Genomic DNA, 25,835 nt, shown 5'->3' with positions numbered 1-25,835 from the left:
AGGGTGCTCAACATAATGGTGGCATGGCTGGAATCATCTCCCTGAATGGGTGTGTTAAAAGTGTGTCTGGGCCGCCGGCTGTGGATTCTTCACACTCCAGGACAGTGTGGAGACTCTTCAAGTCTGATATTTATATATATCAGGCTTAAATCATCCGAATCTAACCTCAATAACAGCGAAACGTTCCTATGGTCTGATGTCACTCCACCAAAAACAGGCAGCAACTCAGCAGAGGAGAAGGTCACGTCTGAGGACACTCTGCTGTGAAGTATCTGAAATAAGTGTCGAATTGAATGTAACCGCACTAGCGGGCTGTCTAATTCAGAGCTGTGCCTCTGCTGAGGCTGCTGTCAGGTTCTTCCCCCTCCTTTTAAACAATTATCTGTGCTGAAAAGTGAAATTCAGAGCGCCTTCGATGCCACTCCAAAGCAGAACTTTGGAGGAGACCAAGACTAAAAAGACTGCAGATTAAAAACACCAAGACCATCCAGAGTAGCTGAATCAGATGTTTAAATCAGCTGATTTGATGCAACAGAGATGCTGATGATCTTTGCCAGTCGGGAGGCCGCTTTGTTTCCTCTGGTAGCAGAATAATGAACGGCGCTTGGCACCGGCCCACCTGAAGCTGTGCCCGTGTGTTGCAGCAACAGCCAATACGTTTAGAGAGCTCTCCATGACTCACATCAGACTCTCCAAAAACAGGCCCCTTGAACCAGCTGCATCCATTAGCGCCACATAGCGCCTCCATACGTAACAGCGTGTCCCGCGGCACATGTTCCTCCCTGGGGGAGCACCATTCAGGCTGAACACAAAATAATGGGATACAGATGTTGCAAAGCAGGGAGGGAAAGCAGGAACACGCACACCTGAGAAAAGGGACATCAAGATGGACGCTAAGAGTCAAACAGATGATTTGTAATCGCGGTGAAATATGAGACAGCATAAAAAGATGCAATAGTTTGATGGATCAGTGCCCTTCCGGTCAATCTCCCGCTTCGGTGACTCCTCCTCGTCCATATTTTAAGACCTATCATCCATTTATTTTTTCCATAATCGTGCAGATGAATGAATCTGGAGTTGATGGCAGCAGATGACAGATACAAGTGCCTCAGTTTTAAAGCTGCAGCCGCGTGTCCGCTTTCATGCGCGCAGATGAAAGCGCGCTCCCGTGCTGATGCACAGCCAAGGTGCGGGTCTGGTCTATAACATCCCTCTCAAATGAAAACGGACTTTAATCCCAAATCCTGGAATTTGTGCAACTTCTGTGCGTGAGAGACAGAGCGGCAGTTCTTCCTAAATAAAAAGTGAGCTGAGTCAGATGAAACTCACTAAAGCTCTGTGTTCCCTGATGACTGCACACTGTGTTCGGACGAGACCTGCCACCAAAAACACTCCTTTTATTGAAGCTTTGGGCACTTTTTAACTGGCTCCGACTTTCCCCTTCCTGCATATCATCCAGCCAGACGGGGCTTAAACAGAGCGCACACTGTCATGGCTCTCCTGTAAACCACTGGTCTTATGTCAGGGAGATCCCATGAGAGAGATTAGTTTACCATCCCCAGCTCCAAGCTGAAATGAAAATGTTCATTTTCAGCTAAACGTGCCCAGTTTGAATGTTTCTCCGTGTTGTACGAGGGGGATACTCGCAGCCCCGGTGTTAAAAGCGCACGACAGATATTTCCCACAAACTTATAAAACAAGAAACACCTCAAAGATGTTGGGTTTGTTTCATTTCGGGTGAATGTACTGGTTTCGGTGTCAGACAGCCGCGCTTGTTCCTCACAACGACCCCACCCTCCCACCACTGTCTGCAGCCTCCTGCATGGTTCCATCCTCCCCGTTCCGCTCCCCTTACGCTTGATATCGCCGCTGACAGCCACCAGCACAGCCTCTCACCTCTCTCTCTCCCACTCTCCATCGTTCTCTTCACAATAAAGTGCACGCTCCTGCCTGCTGAGTGCGCGGTGCTGCAGAGCAGGAAGGGGGAGACACGGGCAGACAGCTGAGGGGGAAGCTGCCCGCGCAGACGGAAAACACGGGATGACTGAGCGATACAGTGAGCTGTTTATTCAGCAGAACTGGCTGCGGGGTAAGTGAGCAATTCGCATAAACATTTGCTCTGGCGCGTCACAGCACGGGCGATTCAGCATGTCATGGAGATGAAGTTAACATCACCGCCTCTTTAGTGGTGACGGGGGAATAAGCAGTGATGCAGGAGAGCATCGGTCGGTAGTTATTAGTGCCCGCCTGGGCTCTCGCAATAAGTTCAGCCCTATTGGTAAATAACAGCCCGGCACAGAGTGGGTGAACTGGAAGTTCGCCTCCGCCAGATGTGGTAAACAGCTGCAGCCCGGCCAGATTAGATGGGGCTGTTTTGCAGATGTTGTCACAGCCAGGCTCCCGAGCAGGGATTCCCCCCAGCCTTGAGAGGAAGGAGCTGTGTCGGTGGATCAGGGAGAGCGGTGAAAGTCTCCACGTCCTCATGATTCCATCGTTGTTAGCAGAGGTGACTGGTCTGACGTGTGTGCAGTGTTTGGCACAGTCACCTCACACACTCACTGCAAAAAGAAGGTTGAAAGGTGGCCGAGTCTGCAGGTTCTCCCTGTCTCTGCAGAGGAGGGTGACAGGAGGCTCTAAAGAGCTGTTACCAGTAGACAAGGTTGGAGTTACTTTAAGCAGCCAGCCTCAGCTGTTGTTGACCAACAGATCCGGATCAAACCTGTCAGCACAGTGTCAAGCTGACTCTGGTGAATCAAACTGCACGGAGGCCCGTTTTGGGCTGGGCAGAACAGGCAGGCTCGCGATGCCCTGGCGGAAATGGGTGGATTAGGAGGAATTCAGGGTGAAAGTGTTGCAGTTCCTCACTGCTGCGCAGTAAATAACAGCAGGTGCCGCGTGCAGAGACACACACGTTTAACGCAGCTGCTTCTGATTCTCATGAGATGACCAGATTGTTGTCGTTGGATGTGTAATAAGACTGACAAGGGGTGGGCATAAATCTGATAAATGCTCATCTGCTCCTCGTCTACCAGACAGGTGTTTACTGGAGGTGTGAGCAGTGCGTTGACGCTAAACCGCAGTCTTGGCGATGGAGCGTGAGGAGCCCGCGGCAGGACTGTCCACGGCTGCGATGGTAGCCATCGGCTGCAACGCGCTCGTCGCCATCCTTCTCCTCCTCCTGTGTCTGGTTGTGTACCGAGCCTCCAGGATCCCGTCCAGCCTGGAGAGGCTGCCTGTGCTAGCTCAGAACGGAGCAGAAACCCAGCAGGCGAGCAAGCACAAGTACCTGTTGACCTCCTGACTGCGGTGACTCAACATAGCATTGGGCGACGGCCCTGGAGAGCCAGCGAGGGCCGCCGGGCACCACTGCAAATCTTTTAATATCGGCTGCCGATCTGAAGCTGATTTCATCGTGGTGAAGCAATTTCGAGCAATCACGTGTCCTTGGTTTGAGAGAGCATAAAGGGATGCTCCGGCGTTGAAGAATGAAGTCCACAGAGAAGAGCGAGCTTATTGTCAGAGCTTTCTAAATATATCTCAGACGTTTATACTCTCTTCTGAAGATAGAGAGAAAACACAGACTTAAGTCAGTGAATGCATGTGTCACTGTCGCTCTTACGTACTGTGACCTGCAGCCATGTGGAGGACGTTACGTAAACGCCAGAGAGGCTTAGCAGAGATTTGAGTCCTCCTCAGCCAGGCTGACAGCTGCATGTGGAGAACCAAGACAGCCCAGTCACAGAATTCTAACTTATGGACTTCATCTACATTTTGACCTTCACACAGGGCAGAAACCCAACTCGTAGTCAATTATCTGCTCAAACTCACCAGAACACAGCACCATTAGCCAAAAATGGCTCTCCAACCGCTCTAAAACGCTCTTCTGCCAGACCATTATGGATTAAACAGAGCTGAAACAACCACCAGCACAAAGTATCTCCAACAGTATCGCCCTCCAACTCATTACTGCTCTAATGGCCTAAATGGTTTATGGGTTGTGCCCAGAACAATAAACCAGCATTTGGTTTTAGAGGAACGCCACAGAAGTGGATGGTGCTCAGGAGGATCTGGCCATTAAGCGTCAGAAGATTGTGGACCGCCGGCTCTGAGAGCAAAACGCTCCCCGTCCATCTAATATTTAAAGGCTTGTAGCATTCCCTTGGAGGGGACCCAAGGCCGACATTTTCCAAGATAAATCATCTGGATATGGTCCATAAATGCTCGATTATCTCAGTTGTAGAAGTCCCCATTCACATTTCAGCTTAAGCAACATGTGCAACATGAGGGGATTGTTAAACCCCCCAGAGAGGAATCACTCAAGTCTGGTGTCAACTGCTTAATGTAAATGAAGTAGCAAAATGTAGATACTATGTGCAACATGAACTGAATCTAATGACTCATTAAAGAAAAACGCTGTAGAAATATTGCAATGTTGATGGTGTTTATTTACATTTTTACATGACAAAGAAAAAAAAAACTACGGACGTTGCTGCTGTGGAGGAATGTCAGGCGTTAAACTGTGTTTTTCTCCGGTTCCCTCTGTTGATGGACAAGTTTCTCCATGTTGGCTATTTCCAATTCGACAACATTAGGCAGTACCTGACCCTTCTTGTCCTGCACACACACACACACACACACACACACACACACACACACACACACACACACACACACACACACACACACACACACACACAGGGTGAGAAATCAGTTTGCTCAGGAAGATAAACAGTCACAATGGGAAATGCAAATATGAATCTCTACAGAGAGGATTCAGACCTTTAACCTGGATTAGCATCAGCGTTTCCAACAGGAAATAGGAACATTTCACAATAACAATGACCCCATCATCATGGAGATATGTAGGCTTAACTTAATTATTATTGCTGCGCCGTACGGTGACAGTACATCACCTGGCGTCTTTGTTTTTGATGCCCAAGTATCAAATGCTACGCTATGCTTGTTAGTAGGGAGCCATTTTGCATGATAACAGGCTCGACTACTCGACAGAACTGCAGTTTCCAGTTCTGAAAACTAAGAATGGCTGTTCGATCCGATTCCACCCACCTACCTCCCTGAATCAGTGATCCATATTGATGATGGCTGACCTGTCAACGCCTCTTATAAAGCTGGGAAAAGGCAACGCATACCTACGTTTGTAGCTGATGTAGAGGAATAAACGCTGTGCTGCAACAGCATGAAACATTAATGTAAAACAATAGGTCTGCCATTATGAACGGCTGAATGAATCGGTGGAAAGAACCGCTGAACAGGCGCACAACAGCACATAAAAAAGCAATACATGCAGACTGGAGGCAAATCTATTCAAATGTATGAATTATATACAAGAAGAACTGCAGAGCCTGCAATGTTCCAAAATTGTCACTGTTGTGGTAAAATAAAGTGTGACATAAGTTAGGACCACATGCACTTGGTCTAAAATGCAAAATACTATACAGCAAATGGGATTTAACCCGAGTGTGTGTGTGGGTGGATGGGTGAGTGGGTGGGGGGCTAACAATGCTGCAAAAGGAGAAAACAACGTTTCTTTGATTTTACAGGCATCAAATAATAGCCACAGGTGAAAAATAAACGTTATGTAAATGGACCTTGATGATAATAGTGGCTCGCTGTGCTGGTTGGTTTCCACGCGTCAGGTGGGGTGAAAGCCATTACATCATCGCTGAATAAAACATGTGGCGAGCTCAGACGGAAGGCCATTTATGCCGTTTATATTTCTAATTGTGTCTTCCTGGGAGATGATTGAATTATAACGAAGACTTGTTTCCTGTAATGTGTGAAATGAGTCACTGAGAGGATAAAGAGGGTTGAACGTTGGTCTTACCTTGGGTCTCTTTCGGAGGTTGGGGGACAGTTTGAGGCTGGTGACGAACCCTCTCTCGTCTCCCACTATGATGATGGGGTAAATGGGATTGAATTCAATGTGAGTTAGCTTGACGGTGTTGGCCACCACAGCCTGCTGGCACAGGGCTTCGAATTTGTTAAGGTTGAGGTCAAAAACGTGAACCTGTAAAGAGATGAGCAACGGAAGGAATTTATATGCTTCAGTCTGGGTGTGACTGGGAGAAGAGTGAAGCAGACAATGAAGAAATCTGCCCAGATCAATGCTGGGAGATGGAGGACGGAGAGTAACGGCAGTGTCAGGTTCCAGGCTGAGTGCTTCCTTGGTTTTATTAACTGCTGTCAATCGTTCCGCTCTTCATATGCTGCTCTTACGTCTCGTCTTCTGGCCGCTGTCGAGAAGGGAAGGAGGCGTCTCTGAAGGGGTGAGAGACGGACCATCTGGTGCGAGGAGACGCCCTCCCTGCTCCTGTCTGCACATGTTTCTGCCAGCCTGGATATCAGCCGGAAAGAGCTCGGCCGGCTAAGATGATTTCATTTAGCATTTAGCACAAATCCGTGAGCGATAAATGAGTCCACGCCAAAGCGCGGCTCGCTCCTCTCGCAGGACAGGTGACAAAGGCTGGGTCATCGGGTTCATACTTCACTAACGCACTGTTTCATTCTACCAAACTGTGACTTATTGTGTGTTTCTGAAAGCGGGATCACTGCATCCATTATCTGTAGTATATTTGCTTTTGAAAATGCAGCAGTATGATGAGGATTATTCATGACGAGGACAGTTATGTGTGATCTAAGCAAGCCAAAGACAACCGCCCATATGTTTGTATATAGTTTTCTCATTAAAGTCCATTAAATTGTGATCTAAGCCTGCAACCCAAGCTGCAACATAAACCTACATACGGGACAAATGAGAAAGGTTCCAGGAATTTAGTTAAATGGACTTACTATTCCATCAAGTGTGACAGCTGCAAACACAGTTGAAGAGTACGGAGCCCAGGCAACGTCCCCCACAGGGGCATGCAGGTCAAAGATGAACAGTGGTGTGCTGGGGGGAAAAAAACGATATCTTTTTCAGATGTGTTGTTGAGAAGCTTGTGGCCTGTGGTGGTGTGATCTGAAAACATCAGTGAGGGTGGCGTTTGCTGTTGAAACGCGTGAAGCGGACAAACAGAAAAATAAGAGGGGTTTAAACTGAAGTGTGGGATTCGATTAACAGAAGGTTCCAGTGGTAACTGTCTTACTGTGCGGCATGATCCCAGACCTTGACTGTCCAGTCTGAGCTGCAGGAGATGAAAACACCTGAGTGGAAGTGGTTCCACTTGACGGCGTCCACCGCCATGTTGTGAGCATCATAAGACTTCAGCAACTGGTTGGAGTAGGTTTTGGAGCACTAGAACAAAAAGCAAAGTCATTATTTAGACAACGTATCCTGAGGTGTTTTACTCTTCCATGGTCGGTTTCTGGAAAGATATGGTCTCTCTGCACATAACTGTGGCTCTGGCAATAAGCAGGGGAGCAGGTCAGAGATGGTTTATCCTGACAGACAACAGATAGGTTTAATTACTGGGAATTCATGTGTGGTTACACTCTACTTTCTCTTTGTAATTAGATTTACCAAAGTGTCTGAGGTGAGCGATGCAGGGTATAACAGCATGACTTGTGGCAACAGCTGCTGCACTGACAGATTGATTGTTGACCTGTGGCTGGGTGAAGATTCCTAACATGTCCTCAGCTGGGGTTCCTGCTCCGCTGAGCCCCGAGGTGACAGGCGGAACACATTACGGCTCATATACTGACCCAGCGTCTGGCTGCATGTTAGTTCCAAAGGAAGGAGATTGTCCAGGACTGCAACAAAGGTGTGTGTAACTTATGCAACCCCACAGCGAGTCAGACTAGCCTGCTGCTTTGTCTCTGACCCAGAACTCAGTCAAACTAAGCCAGTTTAATTTTCTTTCTATATTTCTAAAAGGTTCATTAGGAGAAATCTTTTTCAAGGGCCACAGTTATGCTAGTTTTCTTGCTATGTGTGACGCACACACCTTGTGTATTTTTCCATCTTCTGTGCCAACCAGGAAGAGATGGTCAATCTGTTTGTGGAAGTCAAACGAGGTTCCAGAAACTACGGACAGAAGCATCAGTCAAATAAGAAATATAATGATAAAACAGCTGCTGATCTGATAGCGGATATGCAAAAGAACTATGAATGCACCGTCCACGCTGACTTGCTGTCCACCACCCTGGACATCGGACACAGAAACAGTCACTGATAGTCTGAGAATATCTGTGAAGATGAGCTCATTCTGAGGAATGAATCAACAAAGCAGTAATTGAGTGAATGCTGATTTAAAAAAAACCCCAATCAAACTGCATATAAAACCCTCATAGAAGTGATGTTACAACCGAACATGAAATATGAAAAGGATTGTCTGACCTTGACCAGCGTCCAGGACACAATTCTGCCATCGGATGAGATGGAGCAAAAATTGCGGTTGCCGTCCAAGTCATCTTTCTGCCAGCGGACCTGAATAAAAATAAAATATAGCTTCCATTTTCCTTTGGAATAATTCACCTACGTCAGTGTCCAACAGTCCCACCACTGGTGCTGTCCTCATCTCACCTCCCAGACAGGGTCGGTGTGCTTGCCCATCTTAGCTGTGCTCTTATACACAGGCTCCCCTTCTCCTCTTTTCTTCAGGTTGTAGACAGCAACATGGCCGTCATAGAAACCAACCGCCACCAGATATGAATGCTGCTGGTGAATGTCCACGCACATGATGCCAGAGGTGGCGGTGTAGATGTACTCTGGAAAGCTATGGTTCTTTAAGGTGTGGAAGACGAGCACTCCTGGGCCCTGTTTACAGAAGTCATCTGGACCAAAGGGATGAGGAAGAGTGGGCATGTGGGAAGAACCGGTCAAATTAAAAGACTTTACATCTCTGTTTCATTTTGCACACTTACAGGTTCCCATTCCTACGGCAAACAGGTCCTGATATTTCTTATTCCTGTTGAAAGCAGAGTTCACTTACAAGAATTGTGACAAAATGACCATTTCCTTAACTAAGACCTCAAAATAATTGCTGCATACACATGAAACGGACTTTTAAATTTAGATGTTATCGTTGCATAAATAAAATCAACTTCCCGATTGAATAAACTTCAACTAAATTGGTGAGCACACCTACCAGCAGAGGGCAGTGACGGACATCCCTTTAGCTTTGTCACATTGAAACTTCCACAGAGGAAGAAGGGTGCCCTTCTGGTCCCTGAACTCATCAGATGGATCTTCATAATATTTAAAGTCTGAAAAAGCAGGTAATGAACTTAAAGAGAATGAAATGAGCGTAACAAAAGCCTTATTTTATTGGTCCTACCTTGTGCTATGTAATCAAATGTATTCTGATTGACCATCCGTTCTAAGATCTTGGCTGCCTTGGTCAGTCTGGGGAGCTCATCAGTCTGTGACAGAGATCAAATATCCTCAAATATGAACATCAAATCTGTAGCTTGTGTGTAGATGCCACAGTGAAAACACTCAGAGAGGAATGCTGGTAGGACCTTATTCACCTGACTTTCCATCAGCACCGTCCTCTTGCTACTGTCATCTCTTTTTGACTGCACACCTTTCTGCTTCTCCTTGTTTTTCTCTTGCGCCTGCAGCCATTCCACGTATGCATCATAGATCTCCGACTGCAGGCAAGGTTGGGCAAATGAGCCCAGGTGGTCATACTCATTGATATGTGAGCGTGTGATTATGATCCTTGCCCCTCTTTTTTGAATAAGTTAGGTAATACCTGATTAGCAGTGGCACAGAAGGTTCTGCATGGAGGTGGTTCTGTCTGGCAGCCTCTTTCCTGCAGAGAAATTTCCATGACTACACCAACTGTGAAGGTACTACACTGTGGTTACTGTTGATGCTAGTATATCACTCAATTACTAAGGTTTAATAGCCCTGAAATATTTATTTATATAATAATAATGTATTTAACCTGCACAATGCTTAAAATAGACATGGGTTGAACTGAGAGACAAGATGTTCCTTTTTTAAAACACTAACAATCTCTTTCCATACCCTGAGTGGATTAGTGAGAGTCTGGGATGCTCGCTCACAGAAACTGAACTGGTTCTTAAGTTTTGGCTCCTTTTTGTCAGTTTTGGAAGCCTCGCTGTCTGGCCGGTCCTCTTCTCCACCTTCATCCACCTCCTCTTCATCCGTTGTAGGTGTCTCCTGAAGAGGAATTGGATTGTCACAGTGATCTTGCGAGAAATGTGCATCAAAATTTGCAACGGGATGCAGAGATTTACCTGAATTTTTGCTCTTTCCTCATCAGGTTGAGCTCCAGTTTCAACTATTGTGGTATCTGGATTCATTAGGGATATTAAATCATAGCATAACTCCGGGGAACATTTTTTTCCCCATGCAATGGAGGGTTATTGTATATATAAAACGTTTACAGTGACCTCTTGTGGTGCACCGTGTGTACTACATACAGTGAAAATACCAACCCAAATCATTAGAAAACAATTGTGTGAAGATGAATGAAAACGCTGCTGGTTTTAGTAACCACCTTCATGGAGCGCCTCGCTGAGTCGGTATTCCTGACTGGCTTCTAGATACATAAGGTTTCCTTCCAACACAAAGTGAACTTCCAAATGATCCACAGTGACAGGCTTGAAGGCAAGTTCCTATATGGGAAATAATTGGAATATTTCGATTTGACTGCAAAGGAGAACAATATTTTTTTTTTTTAAAAATAGACGAAAATAGCTTCTAAATTTACTTTGTAGCTGTAGCGAACAATATTTTGGGGAGCGTGTGGATTGTTTGCACTCAAAGTCCTTGTGATTTCCTCCTCCAGCTCCTAGTGACAACAATAGATATATTAAGATCAGAAGCAACATAATATTGACTCGTAAAAAGGTTTGTAAAATCTAAAGAACAACTCTACGAACAGTCTCTGTGAGTTCCACTTGGTCTAAAGGCTTAATGAGTGGTTTTCCATGAAGCCATTCATCGTGCCCTTCAACTGCATCTGCACCTTTTTTCTCCTCCTGCAGGTTACATCGAATGCAAACAGATTTATACATGACAACAGAACATTTTCAAATGTTTCTGATTCTGCTTTGAGGGATTTAAGCGCACAAACCTTTTTCTGGGCAATTGGTTTGCTCGTGTTTGCGCCAGTTGCTTTCAAGCCCGCACCCACCTGTATTTATGCAACAGGTAAGTTAAAAACAAATGTTTATTCAGAAAATCACTTAAATTTTCAAAGTATCTCACTACTGTTGGCATGAAAACAATGTGACTTTTATTATCCCACTAACTAATGTGAACCAGCTAAATAAATGGCACCTACCTTTCGGCCGAATGCTGTAGAGGTAAACTTGGACATTGTGGTAACAAAAGTGCTAAATTTCCAAATTTGCTTCTACTGAAGACCTGCATGAAGATGTTCCTGCTCGAGTCGACTCAGTATTCAGGTTGGCATGACAACCGGCCGTCTCGTGGGAAACAAAAAAACAGTTGACAAAGATCGTAATTGAGTCACTGTGGTTCACTTCCACTTTGTCCCTAGTTCTTACGTGTCGAATATTAGAACTGCAATAATAAAATGCCAAACAACAAATAACATTACAATTGGGGGGGAAATTATTCATCTTAATTTAGCTGAAAAGTCTGATTGAATACAACGCTGGCAGCATTTATTCGACACACTACGCATTTCGACAGGATCCCGTCTGTGATTGGTCAAGCCCGTCATGAATAATGTATGAACCCGGAAGTAGGGCGGTAGTCCTGTTTTGCTGTCGAGTCACCTCTGTAGGGATGGAGGAAAGCGATCTGCTGTCATGCTGATCAACGAGGGCTCGCGTCAAACTAGCTAACAAACCAGGACAGATCCACAGCTAGTTACAGGCCGTCTCGCTTCTCATCTCTTGTTTTGTTTTCGCAACGCTTTCGCCAAAATGATGGAAGAAATTGACCGGTTTCAAGTGCCTCCAGTCAACGGAGAGACCCAGCCTTTGGTAAGAGACGGGGGACGAAAACACGTCTCATTCTGATTACTCCGAATGCAAATTCGATTCGTTCCTTTTTGCTTCGATGGTGTGGTTCACTGTGAAAAGTAGGTTACAGTCTGCGTGTGGGAATAAAGCGGATTCACAGCTGCGGCACGAACTGGGATTTTCGGGACGATGTGCAATGGTTCCATAGAGATGGAGGGTAGCAGCTAGCAGCGGGTCCTGGTAGCTGTGAAGAGCGTTTTTAATAATAGAGGGGATCCTATTGCTACGAAGCAGTCATTACACTTACATTCATTTAGTAAACACGTTGCTGCGGATCATTACGTGAAACGGAATCGAAACTGTAGATTTTTGTTTACATCATTTTCTGACACAGGCCCCCTTTTTCCTTTTCAATTTCGTCATCCATTGATGTTTTATGCACGTTTTATGCACATGTGAACGGTTTTGTCCGCTGGAAGAGCACATAACTGTATTTGCAGCATCACGCAGTTGTGTTGAGGACTGGATATACTGGGCTGACTGGTTCAGCTGTGGACCACTCACATGACCAGTCCAAGAAGGCCCAGATGAGGACCCGCTCATCCTGACTGATTGGGAATATTACACAATGCACAGCACATCAGTCTACAAATGGCAAATCAAACCTCTGTTTTAAGCTGTAATCAAAAACAGCTACACAACTACGGTCCGTTATGACACACATTAATTGTGCATCTCCAGAGACAACCTCCGCAGCAATATGGACAGAATGTTACTTCTTTGGGTACAGATATCTAGGGAGGGTGGTGTTTATGCAGCAGCAGGCTATTTTCTGTTGCCTGGCCATCTCATATTTAACCACGGGTGATTTCTGTACTTTTGAATCTGTCCTTGGATGCAGATTGTGCACAGAAAAAGACTTCACTGGCCCCCTCGCACATTTAGACCACATGTTGGCCCGTCTGGATCGCGGTTGGTTTCGGCTGACACAGCTATGCATTTTAATGCTAATAACGTCGTTGTGATTCCTAAACCATATAAATGGGCTTGACACCTGCCTCCTCGCAGAAATCGTATCTAGAAACAAATGCAATTGTGAATTCACACATTCGAAAGATTGCAATTCCCTTTCAGCAACAAAAAAAAGAAGCTGTTTGTTTCTTTTAGGTTGAATCTTACACGATGGTTCGCCCTTAGTAAAATGTCTGGTGGCATAAAGGCCACCTGATGTATCAGCCTGCGCTGCTATTGGCCAGAGGGAGGCCGTCATACGTAATCCTTCCAATCACTTGGTGACTGTGCTGCATCAGCAACAATGGGGCTCTTCATCATCGGAGGCAGTATAAAGGTCCACAACAGGGCCGCCTGTTTAAAAGAGGTCGTTTTGTCTATACGTGTGTGCACATTTATTTGTTTGTGCGACTGCACTTTGAAGGTCAGGCCAGCCGGGCATCTTTTATTAGTTCCTGTCAACACAACAGATTGCTAAAATAATTCAGCTCCAACACATTCCAAGCCATTTATATGGCACGCTGTCTAATGTCTCTCCATGGCAGGATGTTCGCTGCTGGTAGGGAAGTATAACAAAACAAGATCAAACACAGCCAAATAAGCCCAAAGATCCAGGGAAAGAGTGTCTGGGAACAGAAATGACTCTTGCACTATTTGTGCTTCTTCGAGAGGGGCTACCTCATCTATCGACTCTGCTGTCATCACGCTGTAATGCATACACTGCTGTCCTTCTCTTTAATTATCCAGCTAAGCGAGCAGGCCTTTTTTTTTCCTCAGATGGGGATGAAACATTCGTGTTCAGCCATGTTGGACCTAAAGAAGAGCAGCCATCCATCTGTCATCTGTTACAGACTCCTCCACGTACCTGCAGACAAACAGCACCTTACTTTGCTGGCTGCTTTTGCAGAGCTTTTTGCTCCGTTAACCGTGTGGATATTTGGAACCTTTTGCGCCAATGTGATGCGAAGGTGATGGAAAGGAGTCGGGGGTACCTCATTTAGCTTTTAATCCGAGCATACCAGCTTCACAAAAACTTAGATGCGTCCTCACCGCCCATCCTGTGGGATGCAGACTCAGCAAAATGCAGTTAATTTGAAGGCTCTTAGCTGCTGCAGAGGGGAGCCCAGCATAATGTTGAGCTCTGTTAGCAGAGCAGACCAAGCCCAGGCCCAATCTGAGGAGCTGTGGCTGCCTCAGAAGCCCCCTCTGTTCTCCCAGGGCCTCCTCCCGATGGCGTCACCACACACGCATAAAAGAGACTCAACCAGCCGCATAAGCAGAACACTGGAGCCTATTGATGCTGCGAACCAGACGGCTATAGTAGTGGCAGTCTTGGAAACTCCAGCGGGTGTTGGACCCAAACTGGGTGTAAACAGGAGCTGATTTCCTGGCCTGTGTCAGCCTGGTAACGGCGCCGAGGGAGAGTGGTCTCGATACAGAGTGCATTATGCGTGTGGGGTTCTTCTGAATGGAAGGTGTTGAGTGTAAGAGTCCCACGAATAAAAGAACAAACCCTGCTCTCGTGGCTCAAGGTGATATATGTTATTGAGGATGCTCAAATGGAATTCTCTGTACCTTTTTTCCCAGGACCCTGCGGCGTCGACCACCTCGGAGGGCCAACCAGATGCAAAGGGAGAGACTGTAGCTATGAACTACAAACCCACCCCTCTACAAGTCCAGATAGGTATGAGAATCAGTGATGACGTCACTTGGTTAAACATCCGATCTAGATTTAGCACAGTGGGTATTTACCCGTGGCCCTAAAGTCGTGCTCAATAGGATACTTAACTGTTTAATTCAGAGAACTTAACAATTTATTAAGTTTCTTCATACAGGATTTTTCTTCAAAACCTGATTTTCTGTGTAAGACAAACCCAGCACAACCTTCTCCCGAGTGTTTTATACAGACTTTTAGTCGGGTCAGACTAGATTTCCCGGTAAATAGTCTTTCCTGTCTGAGCTGTCAGAACATTTCTGTTCTGTTGCCGTTCAGTGCTGCCAAAGCCTTTGTTACAGTTGTGATGGCTTATCATTTTTCCAGTGCTAAACACCCTTTTTTTTTAAATTAGTAAGGTAGAAAAACACAGAAATCCCCTTAACAGGGCGATACAATTGAGGTTTGTTGACCCACTGGTGTTCTGTGGTTCTGCAGAAAAACAGAGGGACCTTGCGAGGAAGGGTTCAGTGAAGAACGGCACCGTTGGGAGTCCTGTCAATCAACAGCCCAAGAAAAATGCAAGGACAAGGTAGCGGCTTCTGCGGCGCGGATTAACTGTCATCAACTGTACACTTTCTCCCTGGCAGGTTTCTCTGTGTCTCGGTGTCAGCATGCTAATGCCTGTCTGGGGCTGAGAACACCGGCACAGACCTCCTAAAGCTGCAGGCATAGATGCACAACGAGAACAAGGAATTGCATTCTGAGTGTTGGTGGTGATAAGAGTCAGGGTTGTGGACCTAAAGCCAGTACAAGGGCTGTATTGACAACCGGCTCATCTGTCTAATCCCAATCCCTTATGGATTAGGGGAAATGTATGAAAGCCTTCGGACTGGTCGACACCCCAGGGTGTCTGGGGTGGGGTAATCTGGAGATGCCTGTTTTTTTTTTAGAACTCAACTGAATGAATGGTTCTGTACTTCTCTCCAGGTTGGTGGTGCCAAACAAAGGCTACTCCTCTTTAGACCAGAGCCCAGATGAGAAACCCCTGGTTGCACTGGACACCGACAGGTTTGTTCTTTATTTACTATACCTGCTATTACTGTATTTTATTTGTCTAGACGTCTAAACCAAGTCTCAGGATTGCGTGTTTTTGACCTTAAATCTATGTCTCACTTGTGATGCCGCATTCGTCTGAGTAACTACAGAGGATTCTTAACAGAACAGATCCCAAAAAGGGGCAAAGCCTCTCCCAGGGTGCAGGATTATAGCATAGTGGGGTGAGGATTTGGACAGGGAAAAGCTGCTCAGAGGGAGCGTTTGCCTGCATCCTGCACCAGCGGGGCTGCTTTTGCCACAGATGAGTCCCAGTCTTTGTACGCAAGCATGTGAGCTGAAAACCAACCTTCTGGCATGTGTTGCATCATACACCCGCAGTCAGGCGCTGTGATGTGCAGCCACACAGGATACCTGATTGACTGTTGTCCGCCTTTTAGATTCCCCCTGGCCGCCTAGGCACAATGTCGTCCTGTCCTCCTTTTGTGCCGTGTTTTTCATTTATTGTCAGCCTGCATGCAGCAGAGTCCCGTGGCAGCCTCGCTGTCATGTTTAGGGTTGGGACAATGTGAATATTTAACCAAATAACTTATCGTGATTGTCAACGTGGCTATATTCAAGCAACATTAAATCATCGGCCCACCCACAACTGCTGATCTCTCTTGTATTTCAGCGATGATGACTTCGACATGTCCAGATACTCTTCATCGGGATACTCCTCAGCCGAGGTGAGATGTCTGAGGGACCAGGTATTTATGCACACATATATGGTTTCCCAGCATCATTTGGTGGCTCTGCAGACAGCGTTGCCTGATCACCCAGTTCCATTGTTACCATCCACATCAGGTATTTGTGCAGCCATTAAAACACCTTCCTCTCCTCCATAGATTCACTCACACACTGTTAATACATCATCCTCCTTCACATCCCTGCTCATTTCTTCCACTTTAAGAGTTTATTCACACTTCCCACCTCATCCACTTGGTTGTACTGTGCTGCCTTTGACTAACTGGTATTACCACTGATTATGAAGCCATCTTATTTACTGGGTTGTCAGAAGTCTGATCCTCTATTTGCCATCTTTTGCTCCTGCAGCAAATCAACCAGGACCTGAACATCCAGCTCCTGAAGGACGGTTACCGGCTGGATGAGATTCCTGATGACGAGGACCTGGACCTGATCCCTCCTAAAGCAGTGAACCCCACCTGCATGTGCTGCCAAGCCGCCCCCTCCACAGCTTGTCAGATCCAGTAGCCCCAGTAACCCCCCCACCCCGCCCCCCCCGTCCCCCAAAAGAAAGGTTCCCACCTTCACCGAGGCTGTTAGTGGGCCAGAATGTCAACAAAGAGGAATAACTGGCAATGGCACAAAGGAAGGTCAAGGGTTTAGAATAAATAGAGGAGAGAGGTCGAATTGATGTGCACGCTGTCTGTGCACGCTCCTCCTATGGTAGGATCTTCGCTTATGCTTCATGGATTCAGTGAAGCACTCGACCGACGGCAGAAACATTACCTCCGTGGGCCCCGCGCTACTTTTGCCTCTCTTCATCCATGATCGTGGATAATTTTGGTTCATGGTGGACTTGAAGGATTTCAAAATATGGCGAAAAACGCGAATCTGAAGGGAGGCGACCTCCCGAGTGAAAGTGGGGCAAAGGGGATTTCATCCGTGGGATTGGCGTCCTCCGCAGGCGCTTTAAGGACGGTCACCGGACTAGAAGACTGGAACATGTTTGCCATTTCTCTCCTGCTCATTTCAATTTGGCTGTGTCTTCCTACGTACACGTGTCAGATGTAGAAAATTGTGTCCAAACACGTTCAGAACGGGTAGTTTAAAAACAACCATGCTGCTGACGAGACACTAATTCTTATGCTAAAATCAACTCTTTTTTTTTTTTTTTGGTTACACTAAGGTCGTGCTGCTTGATTGTTTCATTTTCAGTTAAGAGTAACTGAAAAGTAGTTTTGCATGTTGCCTGTAAACATTGTGTCCTAATAACTGGCTTGTGCAGATAATCTCACTCTCACTTGACTCCACTGAGATTCCCTTTGTGCCAACGAGTTCTGCCTAAAAAGAAAAATGGTGGTAATATAAAGGTTCCCCTGCTCCATTATCATTAGGATTAGATAAACGGTGATGGTGACAACCCATAAGTCTGTGCTCCCTCGAGTTTTTCCACGATTGCCCATAAACGGATTTTGACCACAAAGGCTCTGATCACAGGTGAATGTGGCTCCTTATGAATGAAGCGGACACGACTGATGGATATGTGCAAGTCCATGTTCAGTTAAGCTACTTTGGTCTGACCTGTACTGCAGAGTGTGTTGCGAAGGTTGCGGATCCTTTGGTTTCTTTGCTGTTTAGTTACGATTTTGTACGTTTTTCTATTAGATTTTACGTTACTAGGTTGTGTTTTTGCCAGAACTCGATGTAGCGGCAGGAGGAGCCCAGTGTTCCTCGCTGCCTCGTGCCAGCGGGTTTTCAAAAGGATGCAGGCTTTCATGTTTGCTTCTAAAGCCGTCTCCTCGCACTTCAGCTGCTTTCTGGTAGATGAAACGCATCACCTGCATGCAGATCTACTCTTAATCAAAAGGCCGGAAAACTCAAACTGGGTCTCCCCGCCCAAAAAAAGCAAAGTAATGTTGGAAATGATTCAGAAATTGACCAGAAAAATCACCATTATAGACATTTTGGCTGTACGTGCTATATTCCCAGTGATGTACAGTTGGGAGATGTTGTCATGTGGGATCTCCTGATTCTACTCTGAAGATAGAAATATATATAGTCACAAAACGGGAAACTTAAAGGGACTTTTCTTTTTTAAATAAGGCGCCGCGCTTTGAAGAGAAACAGGCCGTAGCTGTAGGTCAGGCACTGTAAGTAACGCAGCTTGTGGCCAAGGTGTGTGTTCCACCTGTAGTTCTGTACACTTAACTGTGACACCGAGGCGACTGAGGGGGCCGGCTGTCATTGGTGCTGTTTTCATTTCAAATTAAAATGAAAAGGAAAAAAAGAAAATGACTTAAATAACCACGTACGGATTACTGCGGCTGTCACCGGGCGCTCTACCGGTCGGCACCATCCCACGCGGGGAGCCTAAAATACTGCGTCGTTACGGAGGCTATTTATTTGCAGTTGTGTGTTTCTAATTTATTTTTCAGGACCGGAGAGGGATCCAAATGCTTTTTATTTGTCAGGTTATGATGATTATTGTGAACTGGTTCCATTTTAACAGTGTTAAAAATTCTGTGTGTAGTGCCACAATAAATCAATAAATATTAGATATTTCACGTCCTCTGTGATATTTCTTTCTTTTTATTCACAGTTTGGTGAGAACAAATTTCCCAATGGCGAGTGGGAGGAGGAAAAAAAAATCCAAGTTGTGGAAATATAGAAATGAATTAAGTTTGAGGTGAGGGTGTGAGTTGGGGGTGATGCACACACGTGGATGGATGACGGGATAGGTGGACTTAAAGACGGACTCTGAGGGTGGGGGTTGGGGACTTGTGATTAGCCTTGAGTTTATCTCTTGGGAGCAGATGGTAAATGGCGGCTTACCAGAGGACGCAGAAGAGAGTCCCAGATAGTCCAGGTCCACGCTGCAAAGCATAAGAAGCCGCGGCGGCTCCTCAGACAGGTGGGTGACACTCATGTAGCAGAGACAGACGGCTTTGACGGAACACAGCGGCCCAAATAACTCCGTATCAACTTGGCCGTGACTTCCTCTCCGCTCGCAGCCTGGAGTCGTGACACCGGTTCGGGGACGTGACACCATGTTGCTGAGAGACCTGAACATATCTGCTGCGGTGCTGCTGCTCTGGGTCCAGGCCCTGCATGGTTCTACGCTTCCTGCCGTGTCTTCCTACGAGTTCACAGCCTACAGGATGCAGCAGTACAACCTGGCGCAGCAGAAACACGGTAGGATCGGGCGCGTCAGCTTCCACTCTGCCATAATATCCAGGAATGAAACTGTTATTAACTGTCAATCAAAGAAGTAACGCACCGCAGGGGGTTGGGGTGCAAATGTTCAGCATTTGTTTCAGTCAAGTCTGTAGAGGAACTCAGTTACTGACCCTCGGGCAGGCAACAGGGGAAGGAAAGACTTTTACCAGGAAGAAACCCCGAGCGGGTCCAGACTTATGTGAGAAGGGGAGATATGAAGAGGGACAAAAACAAGGCAAGACAAACATATTCCATGAATTCAAATACATTAGGGATAGTTCTGTGTATAATTGTTTAGATAAATATGCAAAACTATAGCAGAGAGGCCAGCAGGATCAGAGGTCAAAGGTCATCTCTAGGGCCATGGAAAAGAGAGGAGATTAGAGGAAATGCTGTTAGGATCATTCCCCCTCATTTACACACAAATATCATTTGAGTTCTTCATTTATTGAACTATTCTCTCACCAAAGGTCACATTTGTCCCGTTTTTTTCTGCCTGCCCAGGTTGTCGGGGCGCCATCGTGGTGGCGGAGGCACGATCTGCCGATGAGCCGTCGCTGACCCGCCGCTGTGTCATCATGAAGGTGCCCGACTTCACCACAGAGAAATACCTCCAGGCCCAGAAGCAACACGCGGCCGCCGTACTGATCTTACTGCCTCGGAACATCTCCAGCGTCCCCTTTGACACCATCAAGGTAGCGAGTCCTCCACAAACAAACCCGCTGGGAGGGAACAAAGTCACTCCAAAGGATCTGTGCATCTGCTTGCTCCTCAGAACTTCATGCTAAGCGAGCGTGACGCCTTGCTGAAGGAAACCCTCATGCCTGTGTATGTCGTACCTGAGGACGAACAGATGCTCTACATGTACGAGGAGGTCAAACAAGCCGCCGCCATGCACGCCTCATCCATATTCATCAGAGGTGAGAGGAACCGGGAGGAACATGCCGAACAACCTCACGCTTGTGTGTAAAGAGAGTTTAGCTCCTTTGTTTCCCGCCAGTTCTTCGGAGCATGGTCACCGCAACAGCTTTTCAGATCCTAGTGAGCAATAACGCGCCGATAAAGGCCGTCACCGACAATGCTGTGGTTACTCTGGAGGTGAGGCTTTCCAGGCACAGACGAGGAGTAACGCACGTGAAGAGGCACTAGCCTGTAATAATCCGTGGTCCTGCTGATGTCTTTATCAGGGTGTGCTGCCCGGGATTGGAGAAGATGCTCCCACCATCGTCCTCACTGCTCACTATGATTCATTCGGGCTGGTGCCGGTGAGCCACATCAAAATGATAGAGAAAAATAAGAGCTGCGATGCTCAGATGAAGTGGTCGTATAAAATATACCTTGAAGCAACTATATTTGTTCTTCTATGCCCCTTTTGTTGTTGTATGTGACAGTGGTTGTCCTATGGAGCGGATTCTAATGGAAGCGGAGTCACCATCCTGCTAGAGTTGGCTCGCCTCTTCCAGAAGCTCTACAGTAGCCCACACACCAGACCACCGTGAGTTTCGATGTAGATGCAGTGACCCTGCATGAGGATAATAGTTTGGTTTGAAAGTGGCAAAAAAACAAACTGGAAGAGGTGGAGCCAAAGATTTCACAGGTTTCATTTTGGTTCTTGAGGTTTCATTTGATGTTCTCCCTAACCGGAGGTGGAAAATACAATTTTCTTGGCACAAAGAGATGGATTGAAGAGAATCTGGACCATGCTGGTTAGTATTTTTATAGCTTTGGGATGCCATGCTGCTGATTTATGTGATCATGAGCTGCCCCATGCATCTCCTCTCTCCAGAATCCAGTCTGCTCCAGGACAATGTGGCGTTTGTTCTTTGTTTGGACACACTAGCAAACAGTGATGAACTATACATGCACGTTTCCCGCCCTCCTAAACCAGACACTCCCATGCAGGCTTTCATCCACCTGCTGGAGGAGGTAACGTGGGATGGGGCTAGCACCCACAGTTGACGTTGACCAGTGTTAATAGCTGTCGCCCCCTCCTCCAGGTGGTCTCCTCTAGATTCCCGTGGGTGAAGGTGGGATTAATCCATAAGAAGATCAATCTTGTGGACTCCTCAGTAGCCTGGGAGCACGAGCGCTACAGCCTGCGCAAGATACCAGGATTTACCCTCTCTCGTCTGGAAGACCCCAGATCTGAACTCCGTGGCTCCATACTGGACACCCTGTAAGCTCCAGTGAAGCTTCTTTCTAAAAGACATGATGTTGTAATGTAGAAGGCCTCATTTATGTCTTCTCACAGATCTCAAGTGGACCTGAGGAAGCTAAAGAGAAATGGAATGATTGTAGCAGAAGCACTGGCACGTTATATGTATAATCTCTCTGATAAGGTGATCCGAAGGGCTCAGGATGCACAAACTAATGCAAAAACAATGGTTATAAATATAAATTCTAATATTCGGATTGTTTTTCTTTTCCACAAGGGCTCCCCTAAAGATGTGCAGGTTTTCAAGGGCCAGATGGTGAGACTGGCTGCTATTTTTAATAAATTCTCAACGACTATACTGACCTCTAGCGGACACAATAGAAACTGAACTTGTTTACATCCTTTGACTGTCTATAATTATTTACTTCAGTAGGTAAATTTGAAACCAACTCTTTTCTGTTTGCTTAAGTTAATGAGGCCTGTGATTTGATAGACTTTCAGTTTTAATACAGTTTTATGTCATTGTTGTCAAAAGGTGAATCTTCTGTATTTGATGTCTTTTGTGGGTAATAATTGTAACTCTTTTCAGTGATAGTCCAGATATTTTCTACATATTTCGTTATGAATTCTCAACCACTTTTTTTTAACGCAGGAGTTTCACGATGGCCGCTTGTCCAGCCTGATGTCCGTCCTGACGTCTGTCCCTCGGGCCTCCCAGCTGCTGGATCGGGAGCCCAGCCACGTTCTGCTGGTCAGCTCACTGGAGCACGAATTCAAACGCTACCTGCAGCAAGTTTATAGACACACTTTTCAGCAAGACAAGAGGTATAACACAAGACAAGTGGGAGAAGGAAACAATGAGAGAAATAATGATACAAAGCTGTGTGTGTGTGTTCCTGCAGAGACCCTGACATCACCTTTTTCGATCAAATGAACCAGCCAATAGTGATGTATAGGTAAATACTTGTGTTCACATTCAAGACGTGGCAGCTTGAATAAAACGCTGACCTGTATTGCCCCTCCCTCCTTTTAGAGTGAAACCTGCAGCCTTTGATCTCTTTCTTGGTGGCTGTATCGCAGCTTATTTGGGGATCGTTTACTACGCCATTCAGGTTTGCTCATGTAACCTTTGATATCGTCCAGACAAAGCCTGTTCTTGCATGACCTCCACGCAAACAGCCTCGTGCCTTGCATGTTCTCCTCTAAAGCCTTGATTGATGTGTCATTTCTTTGCTCCGCTCTGTTTGTTCTCTCTTCCAGAATTTTGGCGATCTTTACACAAAGCTCAAAGCGGCGGTGAAATCCAAACACCAGTGAAAGAGGACTGAACACCATGTTCGGCTGATTGTGGAGCATGAATGCGATGCAACAAGAGTCTTTGTGCACATGTGTGCATCTCATTTATAACTGTAGTGTTTTTTTTTTTTAAATAATCTGTTATAATTTATAATTAATTGTATTTAATGGAATGTTTTAAAAAAAAATATGAAGCTCTGGGATTTTCTGGAGCCTGAAACAAAATCTATGGCTTTGATTAAAAAAATCCAGGAACTTTTGTGCCACCTTGTGTCTGATCCTCCTGCTCACAGACAGAGTGGGGTTAATGTGGCTGGCAGGCACCGTGGGGACCTGCAGCAAAAGGAACAGCCAGTTCCTGTCACAGATAACTTAGAAAGAGAAACAAAGGCACCCTGCAGAGTTGGGTGAATTATTAATTAATAATGACGCTCATGTGGCCTGCTCTCAGTGAACAGAGGTGATCCCGGGGTGCAGAGGGAGACATTTAAATGCCCATTTGGGTATTTGGGTTCGTTTTTTCTTTAAAATTGAAGACAACTTAGAAGTAACCTATAGTGTTTAAGACTATTGCAGAGGGCTTGGGGGGGGGGGCTGGGGCACTTGAGGGCCACAGTGAGGGAAGTGGGTCATGAACACTGACCCTCAGGTATGTGCGTCTCTGCAGGGGACCCGAGTTCTCAGGTAGCAGCAGAATTTTGTTCTTTTCCAACAAGGTGCTCTTAAATTGAATGAAGGTTGAGCATATGTGCACATTAAGACTATTACTCTACATCTAGTGTTTGTAGCCATCTCCATACCTACAGGAGATGGGAGGAGGTGGCGTGTAGAACAGCGACAGGTTCAATCACAATAAGTCGCCGTATGTGTCTGGAGGAGGCCGGGGAGAAAGGGAGGAGCCATCAGGTGAGGAGGGAGGCGAAGGATGTTCGTGAGGTTCAGACCCACCGGAGGGAAACAGCTGGCGTTAAGAGAAAATGGCTCCGCAGCTCTATGTTACTATGTACAAAGAGCAGTTTGCCTCTCCAGGCAGAGTGAAGCGAGAAGAACTTCGACCCACCTCGGCCCACCGCAGGAACAACCCCCAGCCTCGGCCGGTAAGCTGCACGGTTTACATGGAGCTGCGCTGGAGGGGTATGAATCTGCGTTCAGTGAGAGGCAGCCCTTCAATCACTGTGTTTTAGCCCAGAATGCATCCAAATACTTCAGCTTTGCTTAGTCAGGCGATGCCCTGAAGTCCAACAGCTCTCACTTATTATTGACACTCTTTACTGTCCATCCAGCCACTCGGAGGTTTATGATGTTAATGTGTGACGAGCACCTGGTGAAAGCTGCATCCCATCTATAATTCATATTCCTTTGTTTCTTTATTGTTATCCAGACGTGCAGAAGTACAGCCTGTCTCATTTTAAAAGTGACAGAGGCTATAATCTGCAGAATGAAACTGCACAATTCTCATTTATTTGGCAGCTTTATAGATGAGACTGCAAAGAGGAAAACTAGTCTATAATGTTTATCCACTAAAATAAGGAAGAAAAGCTGGTAATTATCCTGAACTTCTGGTCCACTTCAGAGGACATTCTTGTTGGACAGGACATTCCCTGTGACTGTGCTCTCTCTTTTTCCGTTCGTCTCACTTTCCTCCAGGACTTTCTGTTTCCCAGGAGTCTCCAGGCTATATACAGTCAACACCGGGCAGTACCTCAGCAGCTGCCCCCTGTCGACACAGACCGTCCTTTCTTCCCCCCAGTCAAACATTTATCATTCCAAGGTCCAGTTACGACTTGCCCTGGCCGCCACCTGAAGGCCGTGAACACAGGTAAACCTGTGAGGATGCCCTCAGTAAACCTGTCCATGCTACAAGCTCTGCCCTCTGTTGGTGGCGTGCAGAAGCTACAGCTGACCGACCCCGCAGGCCTCAAGCTCCAGGAGGGCCTGAGGAGCCCATCACGGTAGCGGTTGATGAGTTTGATCACTCTTGCACAGATCAATTATTCACATTTGTGCTCTAACTGAGTGTTTTCATGCAATAACGGCTTGTTACAGCCAGGCTCACCTGCTCTCTGCTCTTCTGGTCTTCAAACACTGAGAATAACAGACACGTTAGGAGAGAAAAACACTGAAAATGGACATTGATCCCCACAGGAGCCACGCGCCGGCAGCTCAGCTGAAACCAAGACCCCAAAGCAGCAGCCTTCCACCAGCTCCACGTAACTTACCACAAATACGGTTTCAGAGGTTTGGTTCCAAAAGCCGCCTGGATTACAGGTATGGAACAACCTGTTTTAAATGATGATTCAGGCTTTGTTTCACCTCTGGTGGCTTCTCAACAGCACATGCCACAGCTGCTTCCACGTGGTGAAGCCTTTCCAGGCGGGACACTACATCATACATCCAGAGTTCGTTTCGGAGGTCCTTCGTTAGCGCCGCTGCAGAAAAAGCTCCCCGGTGGGACCCTGCAGAACATCCTTCAGGGGCCTCTTTGGGTTCCTCTGTATAATAAAGGATCATTAACTCGACTGTTGCTTGATTCTCTACTGATTGACCAGGACATGTTGATAAAAGGGCAAGAAGCAGTTGTCTTGACCACCTCTACATGTCTAAATGCACATGTAGTTGCAACAATGTGATTGGCTGATTAGCTATTTGTGCTTACAAGGAATTGAAAAGTTGGACCTAAGAAAGTGGCTGATGAGCCACTAAAGGAAGTCATCTTAGATTTATATCTGCAAGTGCTAGCTTGGCAGAGTTCTCTGCTCTCCGAGCGCTTAGTTTACTACCTTCTACTTGTAGTAATACAAGTTTTTACCCACGATCGTAAACTTTTGGGTTGATATTCTGTCATAGGAATCA

The 25,835-nt window shown here is 46.3% G+C and overlaps 4 protein-coding genes across 6 annotated transcripts; 3 read left to right on the top strand and 1 right to left on the bottom strand.

Moving 5' to 3' along the window:
• Positions 1-4,437: 4,437 nt before the first annotated feature.
• On the bottom strand, positions 4,438-11,561 carry dnai1.2 (dynein, axonemal, intermediate chain 1, paralog 2). Its single transcript, XM_029827442.1, has 20 exons — positions 11,220-11,561; positions 11,010-11,069; positions 10,816-10,914; positions 10,644-10,724; positions 10,431-10,548; positions 10,168-10,223; positions 9,935-10,090; positions 9,657-9,716; positions 9,430-9,552; positions 9,237-9,321; positions 9,048-9,165; positions 8,824-8,867; positions 8,483-8,733; positions 8,297-8,386; positions 8,075-8,165; positions 7,905-7,984; positions 7,107-7,255; positions 6,811-6,910; positions 5,846-6,028; positions 4,438-4,614 (listed from the first exon to the last, which is right to left on the bottom strand). The coding sequence occupies exons 1-20, from the start codon at positions 11,253-11,255 to the stop codon at positions 4,513-4,515; spliced, it is 2,082 nt and encodes a 693-aa protein (XP_029683302.1). The 5' UTR covers positions 11,256-11,561; the 3' UTR covers positions 4,438-4,512.
• A 94-nt stretch (positions 11,562-11,655) lies between these two features.
• Positions 11,656-18,883, top strand: fam219aa (family with sequence similarity 219 member Aa). Of its 2 annotated transcripts, none has more exons than XM_003973566.3 (6): positions 11,656-11,889; positions 14,467-14,563; positions 15,032-15,125; positions 15,524-15,604; positions 16,263-16,317; positions 16,685-18,883. In XM_003973566.3, exons 1-6 carry the CDS (start codon positions 11,830-11,832, stop codon positions 16,841-16,843), a joined length of 546 nt encoding a protein of 181 aa, XP_003973615.1. In that variant the 5' UTR covers positions 11,656-11,829; the 3' UTR covers positions 16,844-18,883. The 2 variants fall into 2 exon arrangements, with proteins under 2 accessions (XP_003973615.1, XP_029682907.1); XM_029827047.1 differs by having other exon boundaries at positions 16,263-16,338.
• A 130-nt stretch (positions 18,884-19,013) lies between these two features.
• Positions 19,014-23,255, top strand: LOC101062425 (nicalin-1). Its single transcript, XM_003973565.3, has 16 exons — positions 19,014-19,226; positions 19,327-19,507; positions 20,036-20,226; positions 20,307-20,451; positions 20,532-20,629; positions 20,719-20,796; positions 20,923-21,026; positions 21,149-21,237; positions 21,318-21,457; positions 21,529-21,707; positions 21,783-21,870; positions 21,964-22,002; positions 22,339-22,511; positions 22,589-22,642; positions 22,720-22,798; positions 22,947-23,255. Exons 2-16 carry the CDS (start codon positions 19,363-19,365, stop codon positions 23,001-23,003), a joined length of 1,659 nt encoding a protein of 552 aa, XP_003973614.2. The 5' UTR covers positions 19,014-19,226; positions 19,327-19,362; the 3' UTR covers positions 23,004-23,255.
• Positions 23,256-23,785: 530 nt separating this feature from the next.
• LOC115246961 (uncharacterized) lies at positions 23,786-25,501 on the top strand. Of its 2 annotated transcripts, none has more exons than XM_029827046.1 (4): positions 23,786-24,079; positions 24,630-24,801; positions 25,128-25,250; positions 25,316-25,501. In XM_029827046.1, exons 1-4 carry the CDS (start codon positions 23,908-23,910, stop codon positions 25,404-25,406), a joined length of 558 nt encoding a protein of 185 aa, XP_029682906.1. In that variant the 5' UTR covers positions 23,786-23,907; the 3' UTR covers positions 25,407-25,501. The 2 variants fall into 2 exon arrangements, with proteins under 2 accessions (XP_029682906.1, XP_029682905.1); XM_029827045.1 differs by having other exon boundaries at positions 23,854-24,079; positions 24,630-24,934.
• Positions 25,502-25,835: the final 334 nt, after the last annotated feature.

The sequence above is a fragment of the Takifugu rubripes genome, chromosome 19 (genome assembly GCF_901000725.2).
Source record: "Takifugu rubripes chromosome 19, fTakRub1.2, whole genome shotgun sequence".
Classification (NCBI taxonomy): Eukaryota; Metazoa; Chordata; class Actinopteri; order Tetraodontiformes; family Tetraodontidae; genus Takifugu; species Takifugu rubripes.
The sequence above is the reverse complement of the archived record's forward strand: the minus strand, read 5'-3'. Positions and strand labels throughout refer to the sequence as shown.